At 41.5% G+C, this 23,245-nt stretch overlaps 1 protein-coding gene across 1 annotated transcript in view; it reads left to right on the top strand.

Moving 5' to 3' along the window:
* The first annotated feature begins 1,655 nt into the window (after positions 1–1,655).
* Positions 1,656–23,245, top strand: part of P5CDh1 (delta-1-Pyrroline-5-carboxylate dehydrogenase 1) — a 156,177-nt gene continuing 134,587 nt past the window's right edge. The window contains exons 1-3 of the mRNA XM_080280638.1: positions 1,656–1,838; positions 3,359–3,581; positions 7,510–7,688. Coding sequence (XP_080136764.1) covers positions 1,717–1,838; positions 3,359–3,581; positions 7,510–7,688 — 524 coding nt within the window. The 5' untranslated portion in view covers positions 1,656–1,716. The remainder of the gene's footprint in view (positions 1,839–3,358; positions 3,582–7,509; positions 7,689–23,245) is intronic.

Below are 23,245 nucleotides of genomic sequence, written 5' to 3'. Positions count from 1 at the left end.
AACAATCATTCCAGGAGAAAGCTGAAGGTATGTGCCATAAGCATATATAATTTTATTATTCTAGGACTAATAACTGATTTTTGGCAAATATTTTTTGAGAGTCTGTCGGAGCCCAAATAACCCCGCGGCAGACGCAAGTCATTGGTAAACAAGCCCGCGGTGTAGGGGTTAAGGGCCCCCACCAGGCCAACAAGTCACATAGGATCTCCCCAGCCCTCGACGAGCAGAGCATCTCCCCAGCCTTCTACCAGCAGGGCATCTCCCCAACCTTCAACCAGCAGGGACACCTCCCACCGAGGACGTGCTTGGCCCGTTGTGCTTGACGTAACCTCCAGTCGATTGCCGTCTCCCATGTCACCTGTGTCTTCACTAAGGCACTCAGCCACTTCATTGCTGCCTTCCTTATCCCACCCTCCATCTCCCACACCACTTCAGCCACTGTCTTCATCTGGCGACCCACTGTCTTCGTCTCCCTCGCCATGACGATAGCCACTACAACTACTCCATCGTTACCTCATCATTCATCACAGCGGTCACCCTCGCCACTTCACCGGACATTGCAGTTGTCTCCCACACCACCTCCTCTATCATCGCATCACACTCCATTGCCACCCCCAGAGCCATCGCATCGCACCTCATCACCACCCCCAGAGGCATTGCATCACACCTCATCGCCACCCCCAGAGCCATTGCATCGCACCTCATTGCTACCGCCTGAGCCAGTGCATTGCACCCCATCGCCTCCACCTGAGTCAACGCATCACACTCCATTGGCTCTGCCTGAGTCATCGCATCACACTCCATCGCCACCCCCCTCTGACCCTCCCCTGGATATAGAGTTTGAGGGCTTTGAGGAAGAGGATTGAGTGTTGGGGAGCACCACATGTCCCCTAGCGTGGGGGGAGATAGTAAGGATGATGACCAGGACTGGACATGGACTTACAAGAAGTAAGTGATGAGAGGTGTTTGATATTCTTTAACCTATTCCTTATGATTCTGAGGTTTTATTTGTTACTTTCAGTGAGTTATTTACAGGTGTTAGGCTTGGGTTAGCTTCCTTGACAGCTGTTAGGCCATTTAGATTGCCTTTAAACCTGTTTTTGGGCTCATCTGGGTGGATTTTGGACTTGGTTTGAGGGGACACCCAAGGCTGGTAAATGGTCCACATTGAAATACTGTACATGTTAAAAGTACCCCGATATATGATACCCCGCCTAATGATGGGGTTTTACCTAACAAATTAGATCATTGAATTGGGGTATGCCTGTATAATACTGAATCATGTAAGGGGTATGATGTTCATTTCTCCCACACAGATTTGATACAAATCATCTGTGTTTGACAAACATCACTTAGTTGGCTGAGAGAGAGGTGTTGCATGTATCACTGTACAAAGTGATACATATAACACCTCAAAAATATTTCTGGATTCACTGCTGCTTTTCTTGGTCTTTTCTGCATCATCTCTCCCATTCTTGCACACTTTTATTAGTATTTTCTATGCCAGTATCTCTTTCTTTCTTTCACACTTTATTAATCTTCAGTGTGCATATATCTCTTACTTTCTTTTTCATTTCTCCTGTGTTGTATTATCTCCCTTTCTCTTTCACTTGTCTCCTTTCCACTAACATCTCTCCATTTCCTGCACAGGGAAATGTAGTACTGTGGAAACCATCTGACACTGCCATCCTCAGCAACTACACAGTATACCAGATCATGAGAGAGGTTGGGGTTCCTGGGAGTGTTGTCAGCTTCATACCAGCTGATGGGCCTGTCTTTGGGAACACTATCACAAAGTCACCTCACCTGGCTGCCATCAACTTCACTGGCTCCGTCCCGTGAGTAACTAGCTTGGCCTGTTGTGTCTTTGTTTCATGGCTGTATAATGTAACTCACCACATGTTTGTGTTTGGTGCCTGAATTGTGTGGCTTATGATGTGTTTGTGTTTGGTGACTATTTAGTGTGAGCTCACCACATGATTGTGTTTGGTGGCTGGATTGTGTGGCTCATGATATGTTTGTGTGGGGAAAAAAATTACTGTTTGTGTTCCCTGTATGCTGCACAATCAGGCTACAAGAGGCAGGAGTAGCTTGTTGGATATCACTCTTGTCATTGTACTGGCGTCCCCGTTATTAGTAAAGGATAAGCTCTAAAATATCACAACTTTGTACACTCATTTGCTTTTATGAATTGGGATATAGTACTAACATATCATCCTAACAGGTAACAGTGAAGCATTGATTGGCAGCACATCCTTAATTTACTGGGGACTAGCTGCAAAACAAAAATTCAAAAGGATAACTTATAATGAAGACTTACTGTATTGGCTTAGGGACATAAATGCCTCACGCTGCAGTCTCATACATTTAAGGCGTGGGAAGGGAGGAGATTGTATGTGGTTCTTCTTTCTCTTCTGGTTGTCGTTTCAGTGAAATCAAAGAGACAGTCTCTGAATTTCCCCACGCCATGTTTGTTGTTGTTGCATAACCCGTCTCTTTGACCAAGCAGACATGTTTAACACAGGTTGGCAGCTGTTTCTGTGAGGCCATCCTTCAGGCACAATACAGTACAATACTCACACTATATTGACAGTGCCTCATCAGGGTCAGAAAATGGTCCTTCCCCTCAGCAAGGTCCAGGGAAATCAAGGAGGTTCAGCTCCCAGATGGATGACACAGCTGCATCACTCCAGTCAGGAATTACAGTGTTACAAAATGCAGGCTCCTCATCAGTGCATCCACCCCATGTTAAAGTTGGGAACTGGGTTAGGATTATGGGGAAAATGAGAGTTTGACAGAAAATACAAAATAAGTGATTGAGTGAAGAAGAGATGTGGAGAAGTGATTGCTTGGAGAATTTATTAGTAAGGGGCAGGTATTATGATTTTTAAAAATTATCATCATAATCATTCATTATCATCATTATTCCACCTCATTCCAGTCACGGATAGGGTGAGGTATAAGGTTGATACTTCTGGTACAGTATCAATGAAGTCAGGCCATAGTGAGCTTTTATCATGAGTTCACTGACAAGTTAAGACTGACTTCTGTATCTTGATTAAAACTGGAGCTCCTTGACTTCACTAAACCAAAGATTTTTATCCTTCAGCAGCTTGATTTCCTTTAACTCAGTGGTTTAAGAAGCTATGCTTTGGGTTGTAATCTTTACCATTGCACGTGATTGTGACTGACACCATTTTCCAGTGTTAATTTGTTACGACATCTTAACTTTCAAGATGGAGAGACTGCAATTTTAAGCCAAGTTAAAGTGAAAAGAGTATTGAATTTTATATTTCATAGTTTTATTTTGAAGACTAAAATGGATCTAACAATGAAATGTTTCATATATCCCACACAGAACATTCCAGCGGCTGTGGTCACAAGTAGGTCAGAATATTAGTCATTATCGTAGCTTCCCCCGGCTGGTGGGTGAGTGTGGTGGCAAGAACTACCACCTGGCACACCCCTCTGCTGACGTCACATCCCTTATCAATGGAACCATGCGTTCCGCCTTTGAGTACTGTGGACAGAAGTGCTCAGCTTGCTCACGTGCCTACATTCCTGAATCTCTCTGGCCAAAGGTTGGTGAGCTTCTTTTACTTTGCTGCCTTTCTTTACTTGGTGTTTAATTATACACTACAGAAGAGTACTGTACAGTCAGATACATATGAAGCTGATATACTTTTGTTATTATTTGCTGTCCATCTTATATTGTTTGATTTATCTGGGTTTCTGAAATGCTATTCCTCTGTGAAAGTACAGTAATCCCTCATTTTCAATTTTTTTTTTTTTTTCTGTGATATTGACTACACACAGACTTTTTTCAGCTGGGAGTTATTTATTAGTTATTTCAAAGGCAGATAAAAAATTTTGTTCCACTCTCATCACTGGCAGCATCTTCCCATCAACCCAACTGCCTTTGGCTTCCCTCGTGTTCATCTGTGCGTCTCGCTCTCACTTTCAATAAATAATATATTTTTAGTGCTTGTAGCTCTTTCAGTGAAAATTAATCTTGAGACTGAGTTGATTTGGGCATGTGGAGAGGATGGGGAATGGTAATTGGGTGCAGAAAGTGATAAATGTTAACGTCAGGGGTAGGGTTGCAAGAGGTAGACCGAAAAAGACCTGGTCATTGAATGTGACCTCAGGAACTAGGGACTGAATAGGGAAGCTGCCAGAGATGGAGCAGCATAGAGAGCCGCCTTTAGATGACCAGGGTTGTCGCATGCAAGCATGTTGGAGCCTTTCAAAACAAATTAAACAGAAATATGCACACAGGCTGTACCAGCCTGTCATCTCTGTGTTACGTAACCTAGGTAGCCAGTCACCTGCTTTCAGCCTGATATCCATGTACACATTTCACTTTCACTTTTAATAACAAACAAAATATTTTCAGTGCCTGTAGCCGCTTCTGTAAAAATAATATTGATGTAAATATGCACGCAAGCAATACCAGCCTGTTCATTTAATTTACCTATCTGAGCTAGTTGCCTGCTTTCAGCTCTCCTCATATCCTTCTGTGCATCTCATTCTTACTTTTGATAAATAAATAGTTATTGATGGTGCTTGTAGCTTCTTCAGTAAGGAAATAAAATATATGCTCTACATAAATATGCATCCAGGCAACATCAGACTACCTTCTTTGTGCTACATAACGTACATAGATAGTCTCATGATTTTGGCTCTGCTTATATCCATCTACCTATCTCACTCCCACTTGTAATGGATAATGAAATATTCTTAGTGCCTGTAGCTCCATTTGTGAAAAATCTATCTCTCTATCCATTGTCAGATGCGTCAATCCTGTATGGGGTGACCACAAACAAATTGCCTCTGTGTCACCCTGTCCCTCACCATTTCTTTGCTCTGCTCCCAGCACACATCCCTGTCTCCCATATGCCTCTCCATTCCATCCCTCCATCTCATCCTTGGCCTCCCCCTCCCTCTGCCCCCCACCACCTCACCCACATACATTCTCCTCATCAGTCTCCTACTGTCCATCCTCTCCACATGGCCATACCATCTCAGTGTGTTTCTCCTAACATTTGTGAAAAATGTTTATGTAAATATGAACACAGGCAGCACCAGTTTGTCTACTTCGTGCTATGTATACATACCTAGTCGTTTACTTTTGGCACTTATTTCCATATCTCTCTCTTAACCCATCAGTGTCCACTGGCGTCATTCGAGCGCATCTTATAAAAAACAACAAAAATTTTTGGGAAGTGAATGAGCAATTTGAATGTCTTGAGACTAACCTACACAACATTCCCATACACCCCATCAATCAGTTTGGAGCCTGCTGCCGTGTTGAGTGGATTTTCAGTTTTTTCGCCTGAGGCCATGCCTAAATATGCACAGCTACACCCATTATCTTGACCCAGATGAAACTGTCATCATTCTCCTCCCTTGCGAAACACACACAACCACCTTGTTTACGATTATGAATAAATATAGGCATAAACTAAAAAGACATGATAATAAGAAAAAAATACATTTTTGTCTTGGTATCTTTAACTGTTTGCTCAGGTTTGTTGAACTGGTTTGGATCATTTGATGCACTGCGACATGTATAACACTGTGAACACTTTTGGGAAGTGAACGAACATCTCAAACATCAGGCTGACCTTCATTTCACACTTTCACACCTCATTTATCAATTCACCGCCTGCTGCTGTGAAGAGTGGATGTACGATTTTTTCGCTCGTTGTCGTGTCTAAACACACATACTTAAACCCATTATCTCAACCCAGAGAGAAAATATCAGCTTTCTCCTCCCTTGCAAAACACATACAGCCACCCTGTTTATGATTATAAGTACATATAGGCATAAACAAAAAGACATGAAAATAAAAGAAAAATACATTTTTGTTGGTATTTTTACCTATTGGTGGTAGGTGGTGGCGACCATCATCCACTCACTTGATGTAGTGCTGCCTACTTCTTTCTTAGCCTTTATCATTCTTTTTCTGTGCCTCCCCTCCTCTCTTCCTATTTCTCGCATCTTTCCTTTCACTTCTTATTGCTTTTCTTTCCTTTACAGGTGGCTTTACATTGAGTGACAAGCCAAATGGTTTCCTGTAAGCCAAGAAACCATTTACAACGCTGGGTGGTAACCATATAACCAAACCAAACGTGCTCCCTACGTGTGAACAAGTGGGTTGGTGGAGGGTTAGTGCCCCTCCCCTTAAAACAAATAACTCAAAGTCAAATAGCCACCCCTTAAGGGATTATGGTGTCTGGCAAGAGATAGATAGATAGATAGATTTTTACCTATTTGCTCAGGTTTGTTGTATGATTTTGCATCTTTTACTAATATTGTTTTCCTTTTACAAGCATAGCAGGAAAGTTTTCCATGTTCACATGATATTTTCATGGGTGGAAAGGTCTCCTTTCCCTTCCCGCTAATCAGCTCATGTGAGGTCTGAATGGCAGGTCGTCTCGCATTTCAACCCTCACTTGTACACTCAAGGGATGATGTTTATCTCATTTAGATCTGAAAATGGAAACTCTCACCTCTGTTTTCCAACAAACACCACCAACCGGGCTACAAAAATAAGTCAAAACTAGCATAAACACAATAAACACCGAAAAATGCAAAATAAATTCATAATAGTTTTTAAAACTCAAACCTTGTGTATTATGTACTGATAAATATCAAAATACACATATCTAGTTATTTCTCACAGTTTCAGCATCATTGACAATGTTTTTTAGTAAAAAAAAAAAATTGTGTGATGTTGCGTCACTGCAGTACCTACGTGTGACTGGTATCAGCTGTCTAAATTTAACCATTTCTGTGTTTGATTACGTGCCACAGGAGGGGTCTAAGAAGCTGAAATTTGCTCAGCCAGGTGTGTCGCAACTTCCTCTTCAATATGGCAAGAAAAAAATCGATTTTCGAAAATTTGAAAAATGGCTGCGGTGTCAGCCTGTGGAGCCCAACAAATTCCACGCTGTCGGCCACTGAGGGATTAATAAGTAACAATGTTCATAGTGCCTGTAGCTGAACATATCTTCTGTGCAGATGAGACAGGACTATAGTGGAATAATACGTATAAAGGAAATGCATTTTTATAGTTAAAATCATATTAACATATTATGTGAATGATTGTCTGAAAAGTATATATACTGTAAAATGAATATTTAAAAGTGTCCTGTGGGAAATTGGTATGGGCTGGTTTTGTATATCACCGGTATCTTAGAAACGTTTCCCCCATCATAACAAGGGAGACCAGTATCCTTACCCATCTCTTGAATTAGTGAAGTTGTTTTACATAATAACACAAATCCTTGGGTCTAGCATACTATATCACAATAAAAGGTAAAAGTTACTCTACTACAGTAATGGATACATACTGGTAGTACTGTAGTAATGTACAGTATTAATTACACCTAACACTAATGGCAAGTGGATAAAGAATATGTATATTGCTGCAAAAGTTTAAATGAGCATTGACATCTTTTCTTTAAGTTCATTTTAATGATATTCCCCATTTCATCTTTCAGGTAAAGGAAGGCTTCATGGAAATACAGAAACAGTTGAAAGTTGGGGACCCTCAAGAGTTTGACTCCTTCATGGGGGCAGTGATTGACGCTAAAGCATTCGATAGGATCAGTGGCTATGTGGAGCATGCAAAGAAATCACCCAACCTGTCCATTTTGGTGGGGGGCAAGTGTGATAAGAGGTGAGCCCCAGAATTTGTGGGGATGAGGAAATTTGAAGAGATGAAGTGTGGAGGTGAAGTAAGATGTGACGTGCAGGAATGAGGTGAGATGAACTATGTGATGATGTGAGAGATGAAGTGAGAGAGAAGATAAGAAGTGAAGTGAGAGATGAGATAATGAGTGAAATGAAAGAGGAAGTAGGAGATGAAGTGAGAAATGAGATGAGAGGCAAAGCGGAGAGATGAGGTGAAAGATGAAGTGAAGAGATGAGGTGAAATGAAAACTGCTTTGAGGAGGACAAGAAGTTAGGGAAGGTGAAGAATGAAGACAGGAGGTTGAGGAAGGAAAGGTGAGAATATGAAAGGAAAAATTAAAGTGTGTATAGTGAAGTTGTTAAGTGTATATAGTGAAGTTATAACTCAGTCCTGGATATGCATGGCCCAGCAGACCTGTCAACTGCCGGTAAGCAACTGGTAGGATGGAGTTGTCCCATAGGTTTCCTGCATTGTTGATGCTCTGCCTATTTCTTAGTGTGGCATGTACAGTGCAGTGCTCCTTACTGTGGTTTATACCGAGTAGGCCTATTCTACAAACAAGGCATGTGTTGTCTGTGATTCCATCCACCCCAAATCTAAGCAGGGAGATTGAGGAGGACTGAGTGATATCATGATCTAAGCCTAGCTAGGTCAGGATACCTCTGATGTGTGGATATTAGGCAAGGGAGTATGTAGTATTGCCCTGATTTTGAAATGAGTTCTATATGTATGTTTCACATTGCCAGTGCTAGAGTGTCTGAAGGTGGGATGATGTTGAAAAAGGTCTGATAATGTTTATATGATTATTTTTGTGTGTGTGTCTAATTGGGTTGTGTGTCTAATTGGGTTTTGTGACTCTGGAGGGGGATCTTGTAGTGTAGTTATAATGTTCCAATCAAGGTGCTGTACTGCCCTGCATGTGATGCGAACTGTATGTATTTGCCAAGTTGTTCATAGGAAATGAACTATGCTTGTGGGGCCCCTTCTCCGTGTCTCAACTGGTCAGACTTAGCTTTAACCCCTTAACCGCGGGGCGTCACTTTCGTGACACTCGGGCGCAATGGATCATACCCCAGGGCGTCACTTTTGCAATTGTGTTATTTTGAATTCTCCCGGGCTTTCAAGTGGTGGCTTGTATCATCTATCAGTACTGCCAGTATCCAACGATAGTCAGCACTGCTAATGTCATCTGTACTCCCATCCATTGTTGACAATTTAGCCATTTATCCCCATTCTTGACTCCCCTCCCTACCTCCCGTCCATTACCCTCTCCTCTTGCCTGCCCGGCCGCGTGGCTAAGCAAATCTTCCCCGGAATTTTCCACTGATTTCATCCATTGAAATAAGCCCTATGCCCTATTCTTATACAAAATAATATATACCAAAAAAAAATGAGGTAACTGATAGTGCCATACACCTGGAATTGGCTAATTATCACCTGGCAGCACCCTACGTGCACTTGTTCGCTAATTTTCCCTGGTAATTTCCCTTTGAAATATGCCGTATAATCTATTCTCGTAATAAAAATATATATAAGAAAGGAAGGGAGAAGCCTAAGTGATATTTACATTCACCTGGAACTACAGTAGAACCCCATTCATCCGGAAGTTAAAAAAAACGGCAAATTCAGAGTGTATAAAACTGTTTGACTAGTGAAAAAAATAAATAAATAAATTTGAATTTTGCGCGCTTTTATAGCCGCGCCGGGTGGATGGTTCTAGTCTGTGCTGGGTAGGTGGTTCTAGGTTGCACTGGGTGGATGGCCGCACACGTGGATGACCTTGTACAGTACAAAGCGGCGCGACCTTTGTCTGCACTGTCACCGACCCATGTAGGTCACTGCTGCCACTCCACTACTATCTCCATGTTTTGTGCCACTTTTACAAGAAAAGTCTATCACAAAATCATGTAGCAATGCCTAAGGACAATTCTAACAAGAGAAAAAGGGTGGTGTTAACTCTAAAACAGAAACTAGAGATATGTAAGAAAATTGAAAGTATTGTGAATTGCAGTGTGTTGATGAAAGAGTACAACATCGGTTCATCCACCATTTACGATATCAAAGCACAGTCGCAGAGACTTAAAGAATATTTAATGAAAACTTAAACATCTGATGGCATTGAAAACCGACGAACACTGCGCACAGCAAAGTTAGAGGACCTCGATCATGCTTGTATGAGTGGTTCCAGACAATGAGGTCTGAGGGCGCATGCATTTCGGGTCCTCTGTTGATTGAAAAAGCAAAAGAATTTCATGAAAAAATGAACATAGGAGAGAAGTGTGTCTTTTCAAGTGGTTGGCTAAGTCGCTTCAAAATTCGTTACGGAATAAGGCAGCTGGATATTTCGGGGGAACAGAAGTCTGCCGACACAATCTCTGCAGATGAATTTGTAAGCAAATTTAGTGCCCTTGTTTCTGAACACGAATTGACTTCAGAGCTAATATACAACGCCGATGAAACTGGGTTGATGTGGCGATGCATGTAGCCGTGAGAATGTTGCATATGGATTCAAACAGAATAAAGATAGAGTGACTGTGCTTGTCTGTGCAAATGTGGCAGATACACACAAACTCAAGCTGCTGGTTATTGGCAAGTATGGCAAGCCACAGTGTTTTAAAGGGTTATCTGATTTGCCAGTTTATTACAAAGCACAGAATAATGCCTGGATGGACTGTGAAATTTTCTTTGGTGGTTTCACCACATGTTTGTTCCAAGTGTTAAGAACCATCTTAAGAAAACTGGTAAGCCAGAGGACAGTAAAGTGGTGCTTGTGCTTGATAACTGCCGAGCGCATTCCCGAGCTGATCAGCTCGTAAATGGTAAAATTTTTGCAGTGTTCATGCCACCCAATATTACCAGCCTTGTTCAACCCATGGACCAGGGTGTCATTCAAAACATCAAGATGTTGTACAAGCGGGACTTCATGCGTAAAGTCCTAAATGCTGATGAGAAAATTGGTGAGTTTCAAAAGGAGTTCAACTTAAGAGAAGCCATTTACACTCTGGCAGTCGCGTGGAAAAATATGAAGAAACAAACCCTCAGTAGGTGTTGGCGCAACATGTGGCCTAGGGTTATGATTGAATCATAAGCTCTGATGACGACGAACAATTTGAGGGCTTCCTGACCGAAAAAACATCGAGTGAGGATCTTCAGCAGAAGGTATGCGACTTGGCAGGCCACATTGTTCCCCAGGAAGTAGTTAGGGAGTGGTTGAAGTTGATGAAAATATTCCTGTCACCCATAATTTCAGCACCGAGCAAGTAATAGATGTAGTGATGAACAGAGGAAAAGAAAACACCAAGGACCAAGAAAGTGACGAGGAAGAGCCTGAAGAGACTAAAATTTCATGGAGTGAGGGAATAAATGCGATGAACACCGTCATCAAGTTTGCCGAGACGAAGCCGTTTTTTTCCTCACAATTCATAATGTTTCTGCACCAACTGAATAACCAGATGATTACTGAGAGGCACAAGAAAATTAAACAAAGTGACATTAGAACGATGTTCCAGAAAGCTGCACAGCAGTCATCAAAACTGCCGCAGCTGCCAGAACCAGTGCCATCCACATCAACTGTGGATGTGGAGGATGACCATCCAGCTGTCCTTCGACTCTAACAATGTTCGTAAGGATGAGTGAGTACTTACACAATATTTTATCAGTAGGCTGCGGAGTTGCATTATATTTTATTGTTATTCTAACCAGGTTTCTTGCTCAAAAAAAGATTAGTAGACTAACACATTGTTTCCCTAGTCACGTGCTTCCGCCAGCTTAAGTTACCGAAGTCACTTGCCAACAAAAACATCATTTATCGTAACTTATTGGTTTTGTAGTTCAGCTAGCATATGACTGTGCTTGAAAATTCTCGATATGAGGCGGGATATCAACTGCAAAGTGGAATGCTTAATTAAAGTTTTCATTCAATGGGCTTCTTAGGAATGACGATGGGTGCGGGGAGACGGACAACAGTCGCTCAGAAAAAATGCATAACCTCCTGACAACATTCGAATGTGTGTTCCAGCCTGCAGAGGTCCTTCCGTATTTTATTACGGTACTCCTGACACATTCAGACAACGTGTGTTCCAGCCAGCAGGGATAATTAAGAAATAAATGTTTATGAGTCATTAGCACGGAAAAACGTGCATTCGCCTGGCAACAATCGGACAACATGTGTTTATGCTTCAGAAATACACAGTATTTTATGAGCCATGTCTATGAATTCTTTCATTTATTACTTTAAATAAATAGTGTGCTGCAACATGTGAACATTTATTTATTCCAGACCTACCTTTTGATAAGTGGTTAATGACTTTTCTCAATGCTAAGAATATTGAAATAATGTAGTTACTTACCCAAATCTGAGCAACAAATATTGGGTAAACAAATTGATACACACATTCAACTCGGTAGATATACGTGGTAGGATGGCGCCATGGAGTGTTAGGTATACAGTGGGGTGCCAAAAAATGTTTAAATAACCTACCCACAGGAGTAGCTCTCATACATCCGGTAGAAATACTTAACTGGCACTTTCAAATTCCCATCAGTGCTGGTTGATGGGTTCTACTGTACCTAATTTCCTGCCAATCATTTCTATCTATCTATCTGTCTGCCAGACGCCTCAGTCCCGTTCGGGGTGGCCACAAACAAATTGCCTCCACATCGCCCTGTCCCCTGCCATTTCACTGCCCCGCTCCCAACTCACACCCCCCTCTCTCATATACCTCTCCACCCCATCCCTCCATCTCATCCTTGGCCTCCCCCTCCCTCTTCCCCCCTCTACCTCACATACACTCTCTTCGTCAGTCTTTTACCCTCCATCCTCTCCACATGGCCAAACCACCTCAGTGTATTCCTCCTAACGCTTCCTATCACATCCACATCCACACCACAACGCTCCTTTATATCCTTATTTGTCAGCCTGTCTCTCCATGTGACTCCACAGGCTCCTCTTAAATAACTCATTTCCACTGCTCTCACTCTTGACTTGTGTCCTTCCAGCAACGTCCAAGCTTCACAATCATTTCACAGCTTATAAATTAGCAGCTGTCACCTTGCTGACGTTGTCAACCCTTGGCGGGCCCATATCCGCCACATCATTTAGTTCAGTGTTGTGTCTACGTAGCACTCGCGCCCCTCCATTTCCGCTGCTTCTAGAGGGCTCTGTGACCTCTACCCCTACTAAACCTCGTGTGGGAAGGGGCAAAGGACTAAATGACTCTGCTGTGGAGCGTGAACTGGCTAATTTATCCATGATAATGATGGACAGTGACTACAATCTTTCTGGTGAATCGTGTGATGAGCCAGTGGAGGAAATGGTGATAAACTACGAGTGCTTCAGTGTCCCAAGTTCATCCTGGCTCCAAGGGAAAGTAGCCCTTAGTTACTGGAAATGACAGTGTATAACATAGTGTAAATGAAATAGAAATGTAAATAATTACTAATATAAGAATATGAGTACAAATACTTGGATTAATGACAGTGAAAGCATTGCTCTCTACGCCAGTTTACTGAACGAGAAGTAATGCTTGGGGTGAAAATAAACTACTGTTACTGAAGGAAACTTATGGATAAATACTGTATATATATATATATATATATATATATATATATATATAAGTGTAATAAAGTAATAGGAATATAAAGTGTGAATGTGTTTATGAATAAAAAATGACAGAATATCAGCGGGGAACGAGGGCAAGTGGGAAGCTTGTACGCGCTCATAATTTTCATTGCTTTCACGGTGTGTGTGTGTGTGTGTGTGTGTTTTTTTTATTCCAAACTACTTGAAAATCATAGAATAGTGTTTCTGGTGATAATATCAGGCTGTGGTAATCATATTACGGGGTGTCGGGGAGTGTAAAGTGGAGACTCGTTACCCAACTTCAGAAGTCTCCACAAGTCCTACGGTATTCGACGAAGGCTTAACGAACATCCCAGGAGAAAGCTGAAGGTATGTGCCATATGCATATTTAATTATAATATTCTAGGACTAATAACTGATTTTTGGCAAATATTTTTAAAAAGTCAGTCGGAGCGCGAATATCCTCGCAGGACGTGCAAGGAGCGCAAAAACATCCCCGCGGTGTAGGGGTTAAACTCATTTAACCCCTAAAGTACTAAGCTCGACAATCAACGTTTTTTCACAATTTTTTAAATGGACGAGAAACTTCAATTGTGCGACTTCCACAAAAAACTGGTGGCAGCTTGCTCCACCCCGGCTGTGACGTAGATGGCTTCTGACCAATCAGAACTAAGTGCTGGACACGCGGGAGAGAGGATCCAGGCCCGTGCCCAGGTGGTAGGGGGTGTGCCCCCCAGCTTCCTCTCGCTGCATCCCTCTATCCCACTATGTTGTTACTACTCTACCTCCCTCCATTCTTTCCACCACCACCACCCCTCCCACACCCTCCTAATACATCCTCCACCCCTCCGATGTGGATCCCCTCGATGTCCCCCACACAGTCATCTGTGAGGGGAGGGTATTTCCCCCCTACCCTCCCTCCATGTCCCTATATTCCACTGGGGCCCTTCCTTTGTGTCTGGTGTTGGTTCCTCCCATCTCTCCATCCCCATACACCCCCTCCTGTCCTTACCACCCCCTATCCCCACCCCCAAGCACGGAGTATCTTTACCCCCCTCCCCCAGCCTCAAATATTTTGCGTAATTTTTATGCTTTATGGCAGGTGTTTTGAATCATTACTTGTACGTTATTCGTGTCTTTGCGTACAGATACGCACACCACAATTACTTTATATTTTGTTTTTTCTTTTTTTTGGGGGGGGGAAAAAAGTCCTTGTTAACTGCCTATGGATATAATTGTGTACCTGTCAAATATTACAGTGTATTTTCTTCATTCTTATGTATTTCTTAGCACAGTACCTACATTTTATATGTATGAACATATGGTAACACTCCTTACCACTTGTTTATAGTTTCAGCTCTGGCTCTGCCTATCTGTCCCCAGATTAGCTCTCTGATGAAAAAATCCTTGTTACCTGCCTATGTATCCATTTTATTTTTTTCTAAGCACTTTACAATAGTTTGTAACATCTATACACACCAAAAAATATTGATTTTGGTGATTTTTTGTACGTACTTTTGGGAAGAAAACAGGTGCGAGCGTCATATTTCCTTTCTTGCCCGGGCTGCAGCGGGTAACTATTATAAACTTTGACGGGCCATAGCTCAGTAACTGTTGGGTCTAGGAGGGTCGGGTTTGTGTTTTCAGGTGTGTACTTTCAAGCTCTATAAATCGGGCATGAAACATTTAACCTTTGAGAAAGTGAAAAATAAGCCTGTTTTTGCATACTGGGGGGTAGTAGAGGCTGGAGAATTGCATACCAGAGGGGTTAAGTTTTTGGACTGGACGATATCTTTGTCCAGGTTGTTCCACAGGTCAGTCCATCTATATGGAAAACTGTATTTCTTGATACCTTTCAAGCAACTAGTCTTTTTCAATTTCTTTCCCTGTCCTCTTGTTGTTTACTCATCCCATGCAAGCAGATCTTCTCTGTCAGTTTTGTCTACTTGCATCAAGGCCCTGAACACTGCAATCATGACATCCCTCTCTCTTCTTTCTTCTAAGGAAGGCAAACCCAGCTTTTCTAGTCTTGTATGATAGATCTGCTAGGCTAGGGACCATCTTGGTTGCTGTTCTTTGTATTCTCTCGATCTTGTTTATATCTTTCTTTTTATGTGGGGACCACACCATTGCCACATATTCCAACCTAGGGCGGATCATAGACACTGTCAAATTTTTCATCATCTCGTCATATCACCCTTATGTTTGTCAAGACACAATTTTGTTAATACAGTAACCCCTCGTTATACGATGGCTCTTTATACGATATTTCGCTTATACATTGTTAACAGTTTAGTACTTTATGCTCATGATATGATGGGAACGATTCACTACAACAATGGATCATCCGTGGCTCAGTGAACAGCGAACGCACGAACACAACGCAAACGTCCCCACACAGTCAGTGTTGGACAACACACACTCATCCTCATCAGGCAGCCCTGCCCAGCCAGCCAGTTCTGACAGTGATGAGTGAGGGCTGTGAGGCCTTTATTGTTTCTTAGCCTCAGAGTCAGGACAATTCGCCATCAAGTCAGTTCTTCAGGACGATTCCCTGTCATTTATTTACATACCAGTTTATTTAACAAGTACACTAGTTTTTTAATTATATGAGTTATAAAAGTGATGGTGGTTTATTATTTTTATAATAAATGTAAAATATGGCATCAAATAATGGGTATTAACTGAAAAAATATAAATATATTGAAACAAGAAGAAATCAGTAGGATAGAAGTTGTGGAAGCAGTGAAGAAAGTTAAAATGAGGAAAGCCCCATGAATTGATGGAGTGTGTATTTACCTACTTGTGATATACAGGAAATGAGCTACGCTCGTGGAGTCCCGTCTCTGTTTCTCAGTAAGTCAAATTTAGCTTTAAACTCGTTTAAGTTTTTAGACTGGACGATCTCTTTGTCCAGGCTATTCCACAGGTCTATACATCTATAAGGAAAACTATATTTTTTGATATCCTTCAAGCGGCTTGGCTTCCTTAGTTTCATCCCGTATCCTCTTGTTACTCTCTTATCCCATAAAAACAGATCTTCTTTGTCAATTTTATCTACTCCCATCATGGTCCTGAACACTGCAATCATGTCGCCTCTCTTTCTTCTTTCTTCTAAGGAAGGCAACTCCAGCTTTTCCAGCCTCTCTTTGTACGACAGCTCTGACAGACTGGGGATCATTTGGGTTGCTATTCTTTGTATTCTCTCAATCTTGTTTATATCTTTCTTTTTGTGTGGGGACCACACTACTGCTGCATATTCTAACCTGGGGCGAATCATGGCCACTATCAATTTTTTCATCATCTCCTCATCCATATAATGAAAAGCTACTCTTATATTAGTCAGGAGTTTATATGTCTCTCTAACTGTCTTGTTAATGTGTTTTTCAGGTGACAAACTGTCCTGGACCAGCACACCTAAATCTTTCTCTTCTCTCGCTTTTGTGATTGGTTCATTACCCATCAAATAATTCAATGATGGCCTCTTGGTACTTTTACCCATTTCCAATATTTTACATTTCTTTGCATTGAATTTAATTTCCCACGTCCGGCTCCATTCGTGTATCCTATCCAGATCCTCCTGCAGCATTTTACAATCCTCCTCAACCTCTACCTTCCTCAGGATCTTTGCACCATCAGCAAACAGACTTGCATAACTTTCACTCCATCTACCATATCATTTACGTAAATCAGGAACATTGCTGGTGCCAACACCGAGCCCTGTGGGACTCCACTTGTTACTTCCCTCCATCCAGACATCTTGTCCTTTATTACTGTCCTCATTTGTCTGTCTCTCAAAAAGTCTCTCATCCATTCCAGGAGGTTCCCCTTCAGTCCTTCTATATGCTTTAGTTTCCACAATAGTCTCTTATGGGGTACCTTGTCGAAGGCCTTCTCCAAATCTAAATACACACAATCCACCCAACCGTCTCTTTCCTGTAGCACATCAGTCACTCGAGTAAAAACTCAACAAGTTAGAAACACATGACCTTCCACTTCTAAATCCAAACTGGCTATCAGCCAAAATACTCATCTCTTCCAGATATTTTATCCCTCTATAATGAGCAATTGGTGAAAAAGATAACTAGATCTGATGTGAGAGGTGTAAGGCTGAGAGGAAGACCACGAATAGGATGGATGGACAGTGTGAAGAGAGCGCTGGATGCGAGAGGGATGTCTGTTGAGCAAGGAAGAGTGGCTGTGCGTGACAGAAATAAATGGAGAGAAATTGTGAATGAATAAGTGATGACGCAGCCCTGAGGGGATATTCTCCTGCATTTGGTCTGATCAGCTATTTCAGGTCAGGTGTGGGTAAGGGGATGAGTCTGTTATGATGTGGCAGGGGTAAACCAGCTCTGCTGCGGGCCCTGCTGTGGATGTCACTGATTGCATTGCGCAGTTGACCCTTGTGCGATGTGGTGCGGTGAGGATCTGTCCATTCTCCCCTTTGGGGCTAAGATGCGAATGAATGTGTTTGAATGGATGAGTAAATGGGGAGTGTGTCGTCCTGTCTCGGCTACCTCCCTTTCCTTGGGGGAAGCAGCCTAGGTATATAGATAGATCTTTCAGAATTCTTTCGCACAATTTTGCGACCATGCTGGTTAGGAACACTGGTCTGTAATTCAGGGGTTCTTCCTTGTTTCCTCCCTTATAACTTGGTACCACATTTGCCCTCTTCCACTCTTGAGGCACTTTCCCCTCTTCCAGAGAACACACAATTAAACTGTAAATCTTATCCGCCAGTTGTTCTCTGCATTCCTTCAGTACCCAATTAGAGATTCCATCTGGTCCTAGGGCTTTCCTTACATCTTGAGTTTCCAGTAATTTACACACTTCCTGTACTTCCAGTTATATATCTTTTATCACAACATTTCTAGTCACTCCCTCCCCTTCCACAAACTCCTTTTCATTAGTGAAAACTGACTGGAAACGTTTGTTCATCATTTCTGCTTGCGTTGCCGCATCCTTATAGACCTCTCCTTCTACTTTCAATTTAGTGATTCCTTCCTTTTGTTTCTGTTTGCCATTGGCAAATCTATAAAGCAGTTTGGGTTCATCCTTACATTTGTCTATTATACCTTTTTCAAAATTCCTTTCTTCTTCTCTGCATATTCTTGTGTATTCATTTCTAGTTCTTTTATATTCTTCCTTTGTTCTGTTGTTACCTCTTTTTCTCCAATTGTTCCTCGCTGTGTCTCTCTCTTTTTTTTACTGTCATACACCTATTAAACCACTCATTTTTCCTATTTTCTTTCCCCTTTACTCTTGGCACAAATATTTCCACTCCTGAATTATAGAGGTCTAGAAAAATATCCCACTTCCTCTGTATCTCTCTTGTTTCTCTGAATTTTCTCCAATCTGCATTTTCGAAAAATTTTCTCAATCCTTTAAAGTTTGCTTTCCCAAAGTTGTATCTTCCCTGCCCATAAAGCTCGTCTCTTGGCTCCATGTTCCCTGTTATCATCTGGAACTGAATGACCACATGATCACTTTTTCCAATAGGGCACAGATATTTCAAGGATTCTATTACATTGGGTTCTTTGGTACCTTGAAATCGTGTCTTTTCTTTTGACCCATTGCGTCATCACATTGTTCATTGTTATATTTAATAATATAGTGCCCCACGAATCCTCGCCGCCTCCTGAGTCTCATTCCTCCCAGTTCACCTCTTTACAATTGAAGTCACCCATTAAAATTATATTGTTGCTTTTCTCAATCATTTTCTTTAAATAACTTGCCATGTCTGACGGCATTTCCTGGTATTCATCATCACTCCACGCTCTTGTCTTAGGGGGAAGATACACTACTGCCATACCTCACTTATTGTTCTCTCCAGTTACTAATTTCATATTTATCACTTTGGCCCTGCTTTCTCCCATTTCCACAGTATCTGCATTTATGTTGTTCTTCACTGCTATCATCACTCCTCCTCCTGTTTTTACTTTAATGTCTCTTCTCCACAGTTTGTATTTGCCATCTCCCATATGAACATCAATATCTTATCTTAACTTGGTCTCTACAAAGCACATAACATCAGGTTCATTCATTCATTCATTCATTCATTGCCAGACACCATTGTCCTCAAAAAATCATTGATTTCTAGCTTTGCCGATATTAAACCATCAACATTAGTGTATGCCACCTTCCAGTTATTTTTGATGTTTTCTATACCCTTTTTTCTCTTTATTTCTGCCAGTACCACTTCCTTAATTTCTGATCTATGACTCTCCAATAAAACACTGTCTTCTCTTCCTCCGTTCTCTGTTCGTTTTTTACCTTTGCTTCCTTTATTAAGTCCTGTATTTTAGCTCTTTCTTCCTCATTTGCATCTCTCCTTATCCAAACATTTTTTAACCCCTCCTTGTCTGATAATTTCCGTGTTCTACTGATAATTTCGTTAACTGTTGCCTGGGACTTGAACAACTTCAGTGGCCATGCCCCTCCTTCCTAGTACTTTCCTAACCTAAACACTTCTTCAGTCTCTTCTTGAGCTTTGTTGTTTTCCTCCATGACTATTGATATTATTTCTTTAACCTTACTCAGTTCTTCTCCTCCTCTTTCTGATCTTATTGTCATACGTTTTTCTTTAACTTCTGAGATTATTATACATTTTTTCTTATCTGCTACATCCCAAACTAAAGATTCTCTACTTCTTAGCACCCTAACCACTTCCCTCTCCATCTTTTCCTTGCTCTGTTGTTCTATAATCTCTCTCAAATTTACATCTTCTCTTCCTGAATTTTCTTCCACCCCTTATGTTGCTCCTTGATTTCTTTAATGTGCTCATCCTGTATTCTTGATTTGGATTCATACTCATCTAGTTTGCTTTTCATCCTGTCTCTTTCCTCTTCCAACCTCTTATTCTTCCTCTTAAGCTGTTTTATTCCATTCGAGGCTGATTCATTGTTCACTTTTAATTCAGTAACTTCTCTTTCTTGTTCATCACTGCGTGTAAAAATTTTTTCCAGTATATTCCTTAAACTTTTGATCTCGTTTTCCTGCTCTGTGGTCCATTCCAGTAACACTTTAATTACTGCCCATACCTTTTTTATCTCCTGGACATTCCTCTCTGCTGTTTTCTCTACACCTGCTATTCTTGTCTGGTTCAATTTAATACTTCCATTTCCCACATCCTCTTCACAGAAGCCCTCGAACTCTTTCTCACCGATTGTAAACAGTGCACCGTCCGTTTCTGCCATAATTCAACCATATGGAGATTTTCTGTTTTCATTATATCTTGTCCATTTTATGACTTAAACCATGTTTTTTTTTTTTACTACTATCTGATGGAACCACCACTCACGCACTCATTAACACAATCACAAATAGACTGAGCTTCCTTTCATCGCAGATTCAGCGACCATCCCCCCACGATCCTGGAAGAGGTCCGTCTCTGTCGGCAACCTGTGTGTGTGTGCATGGTGAAATGCTGAAGCATGGTGGAGAGATAGTGGTAGAATGGATGTGGATGATTTTATAGAATGACAGGGAATCGTCCATGTTTTGATGGTGAATTGACTTCATGGTGAATTGTCTCTGAACCGTGTGTTTGGGGTGAGTCAACTGTTCTTACAATAAAGAAGGCAGAACGTAGTATACGGGAGGCGGTGAGGGCTAGTGCACCAGACTGTGCTGAAGTGTCTCCACCTACGCCTGTGAACTGGCTGGGAACCATGTGTTTGGGGTGAATGAGTCAACTGTTTGGACAATAAAGAAGGCAGAATGTAGCATATGGGAGGCAGTGAGGGCTTGTGCACCAGACTGCTGAAGTGTCTCCACCTTCGCCTCTGCTTGTCAGGTTTCAGTGTTAAATTTCTTACATTTTTGTTGTTTTTCATACTTTATGCTAGTTTATAAGGTGTATGTAGTGCATAAACAGTATTATTCAGATGTAATATACTTAGTAGACGTGCGTAATTATGTGCACACAAGGGCAGAATGTATACGCGAATTTACCACATATGCGAAGGGTCTGGGAACCTAACCCTCGCGTGAATTAAGGGCTTACCTGTACTTTCTACTTACAGTTTAGCATCTTAGTTATGTCAGTGTTGGAATTTACCCAGGGCCCGTCTGCTGTGATACCCGACACCTGTCTGTCTGCTTACGTTGCAAATTCCTTAATGCTCAGATTATTTGATATACTTTCTTTAGACTTAACTTTTTCACGTTTACTTGCTCTACAGTATTAAATCATTTATAATTTAGCTAAGTACTGAGCTTGACTCATTTTTAGATACACTTAGGTATTTGATGCAGCTGAGCAGAGCTCAGTGGCATCTGCCCTCTCCCATGTGTGTGTGTGTGTGTGTGTGTGTGTGTGTGTGTGCTTACCAACTTGTTCTTACCTAATTGTATCTTCACAGGAATGAGTCAAGCTCATACTGTCCCGTGTCTTAAACCATTTTCATCATCTATCTATCTATTGCCAGACGCCTCAATCCCGTTTGGGGTGGCCACAAACAAATCGCCTCCAAGTCGCCCTGTCCCCCGCCATTTCATTGCCCTGCTCCCAACTCACACCCCCCTCTCTCATATACCTCTCCACCCCATCCCTCCATCTCATCCTCGGTCTCCCCCTCCCTCTTCCACCCTCCACCTCACTCACATACACTCTCTTCGTCAGTCTTTCACCCTCCATCCTCTCCACATGGCCAAACCACCTCAGTGTGTTCCTCACAACGCTTCCTATCACATCCACATCCACACCACAATGCTCCTTTATATCATACATCTCCTTAAATTTATGAATTGTTTTGGCACATACTATTTCATTCGGTAGTGCATTCCACTGATCAGTTGTCCTATTTGGGAAACTAAATTTCCTTACATCTTTATCACCTCTCTTTTTATGCAGTTTTTTGCAGTGTCCTCTTGCTGATGCTTCCCCATTGGTCATATATTCATTTATGTTTATTTCCTCCTTTCCTGAAAACGTATTTATATAGCATAATCATGTCTCCCCTTTTCCTTCTCTCCTGTGGTGTTGGGAAATTCAGTTTTTCTAGTCTTTCTTCATAGCTTAGATCCCTTATGCTTGGTACCCATCTTGTAGCGCCCTTTGAACTTTTTCAGTCTTATCTGTGTTTCTTCAGATGAGAATTCCAGACTACTGATTCATACTCCAGGGTTGGTCTGATGAAAGATGTTATCTTTCTCAGCATGTCTTCATTTACGTATGTGAATGCTATTCTTACATTAGTAAGCAGTGTATATATGTTCCATACCTTCTCACTTATGTGGTCAGCCGGATATAGTCTGTTATTGATAATCACACCAAAGCCCTTCTCTCTTTCTGATATGTGTAGGGTTTTACTTCCTATTAACCCCAATCTGGTCGTTTCCCACTTTTACCATACTTGATTACATGACACTTGTCCACTTTGAATTCCATTTGCCATGTATTACTCCATTCATGAAGTTTATTTAATTCTCCTTGTAACTCTTTACAAGAGTCTGTATTAGATTTTACGGGGGTAATTCTCCTTTGTATTTTTGCATCATCAGCAAACATATTTAAGTTGCTTTCATTTCCAGTGTTACTATCTGTATCATTTATATACACTGAAAACATAATTGGTGCCAGCACTGAGCCCTGTGGAACTCCTCTAGTCACTTCCCTCCATGATGAGTAATTTCCCCTTAGTACTGTTCTCATTTCCTTTTTTCTGAGAAAATCTTGCATCCAACAGTACAGTTTGCTTTGGATTCCTCCTTTATGGTACAGTTTCCATAAAAGTCTTTGGTGTGGTACTCTGTCAAATGCTTTCTTGAAATCTAGATAGATACTGTCCTCCCATCCTTCTCTTTTCTGCAATGTTTCTTCACCTCTGTCATAGTAGCTTAATAGATTAGTAACACATGATTTTCCTTATCTGAAACCAAGTTGCCTTTCTGTCATCATATTGTGTTCTTCTAGATGATTTACCCAAACTTCTCTTATCACCTTTTCCAGTATCTT

The sequence above is a fragment of the Coenobita brevimanus genome, chromosome 85 (genome assembly GCF_032717465.1).
Source record: "Coenobita brevimanus isolate Jiangsu-jjx chromosome 85, ASM3271746v2, whole genome shotgun sequence".
NCBI classification, from domain to species: Eukaryota; Metazoa; Arthropoda; class Malacostraca; order Decapoda; family Coenobitidae; genus Coenobita; species Coenobita brevimanus.
This window is presented reverse-complemented; position numbering and strand designations above follow the sequence as displayed.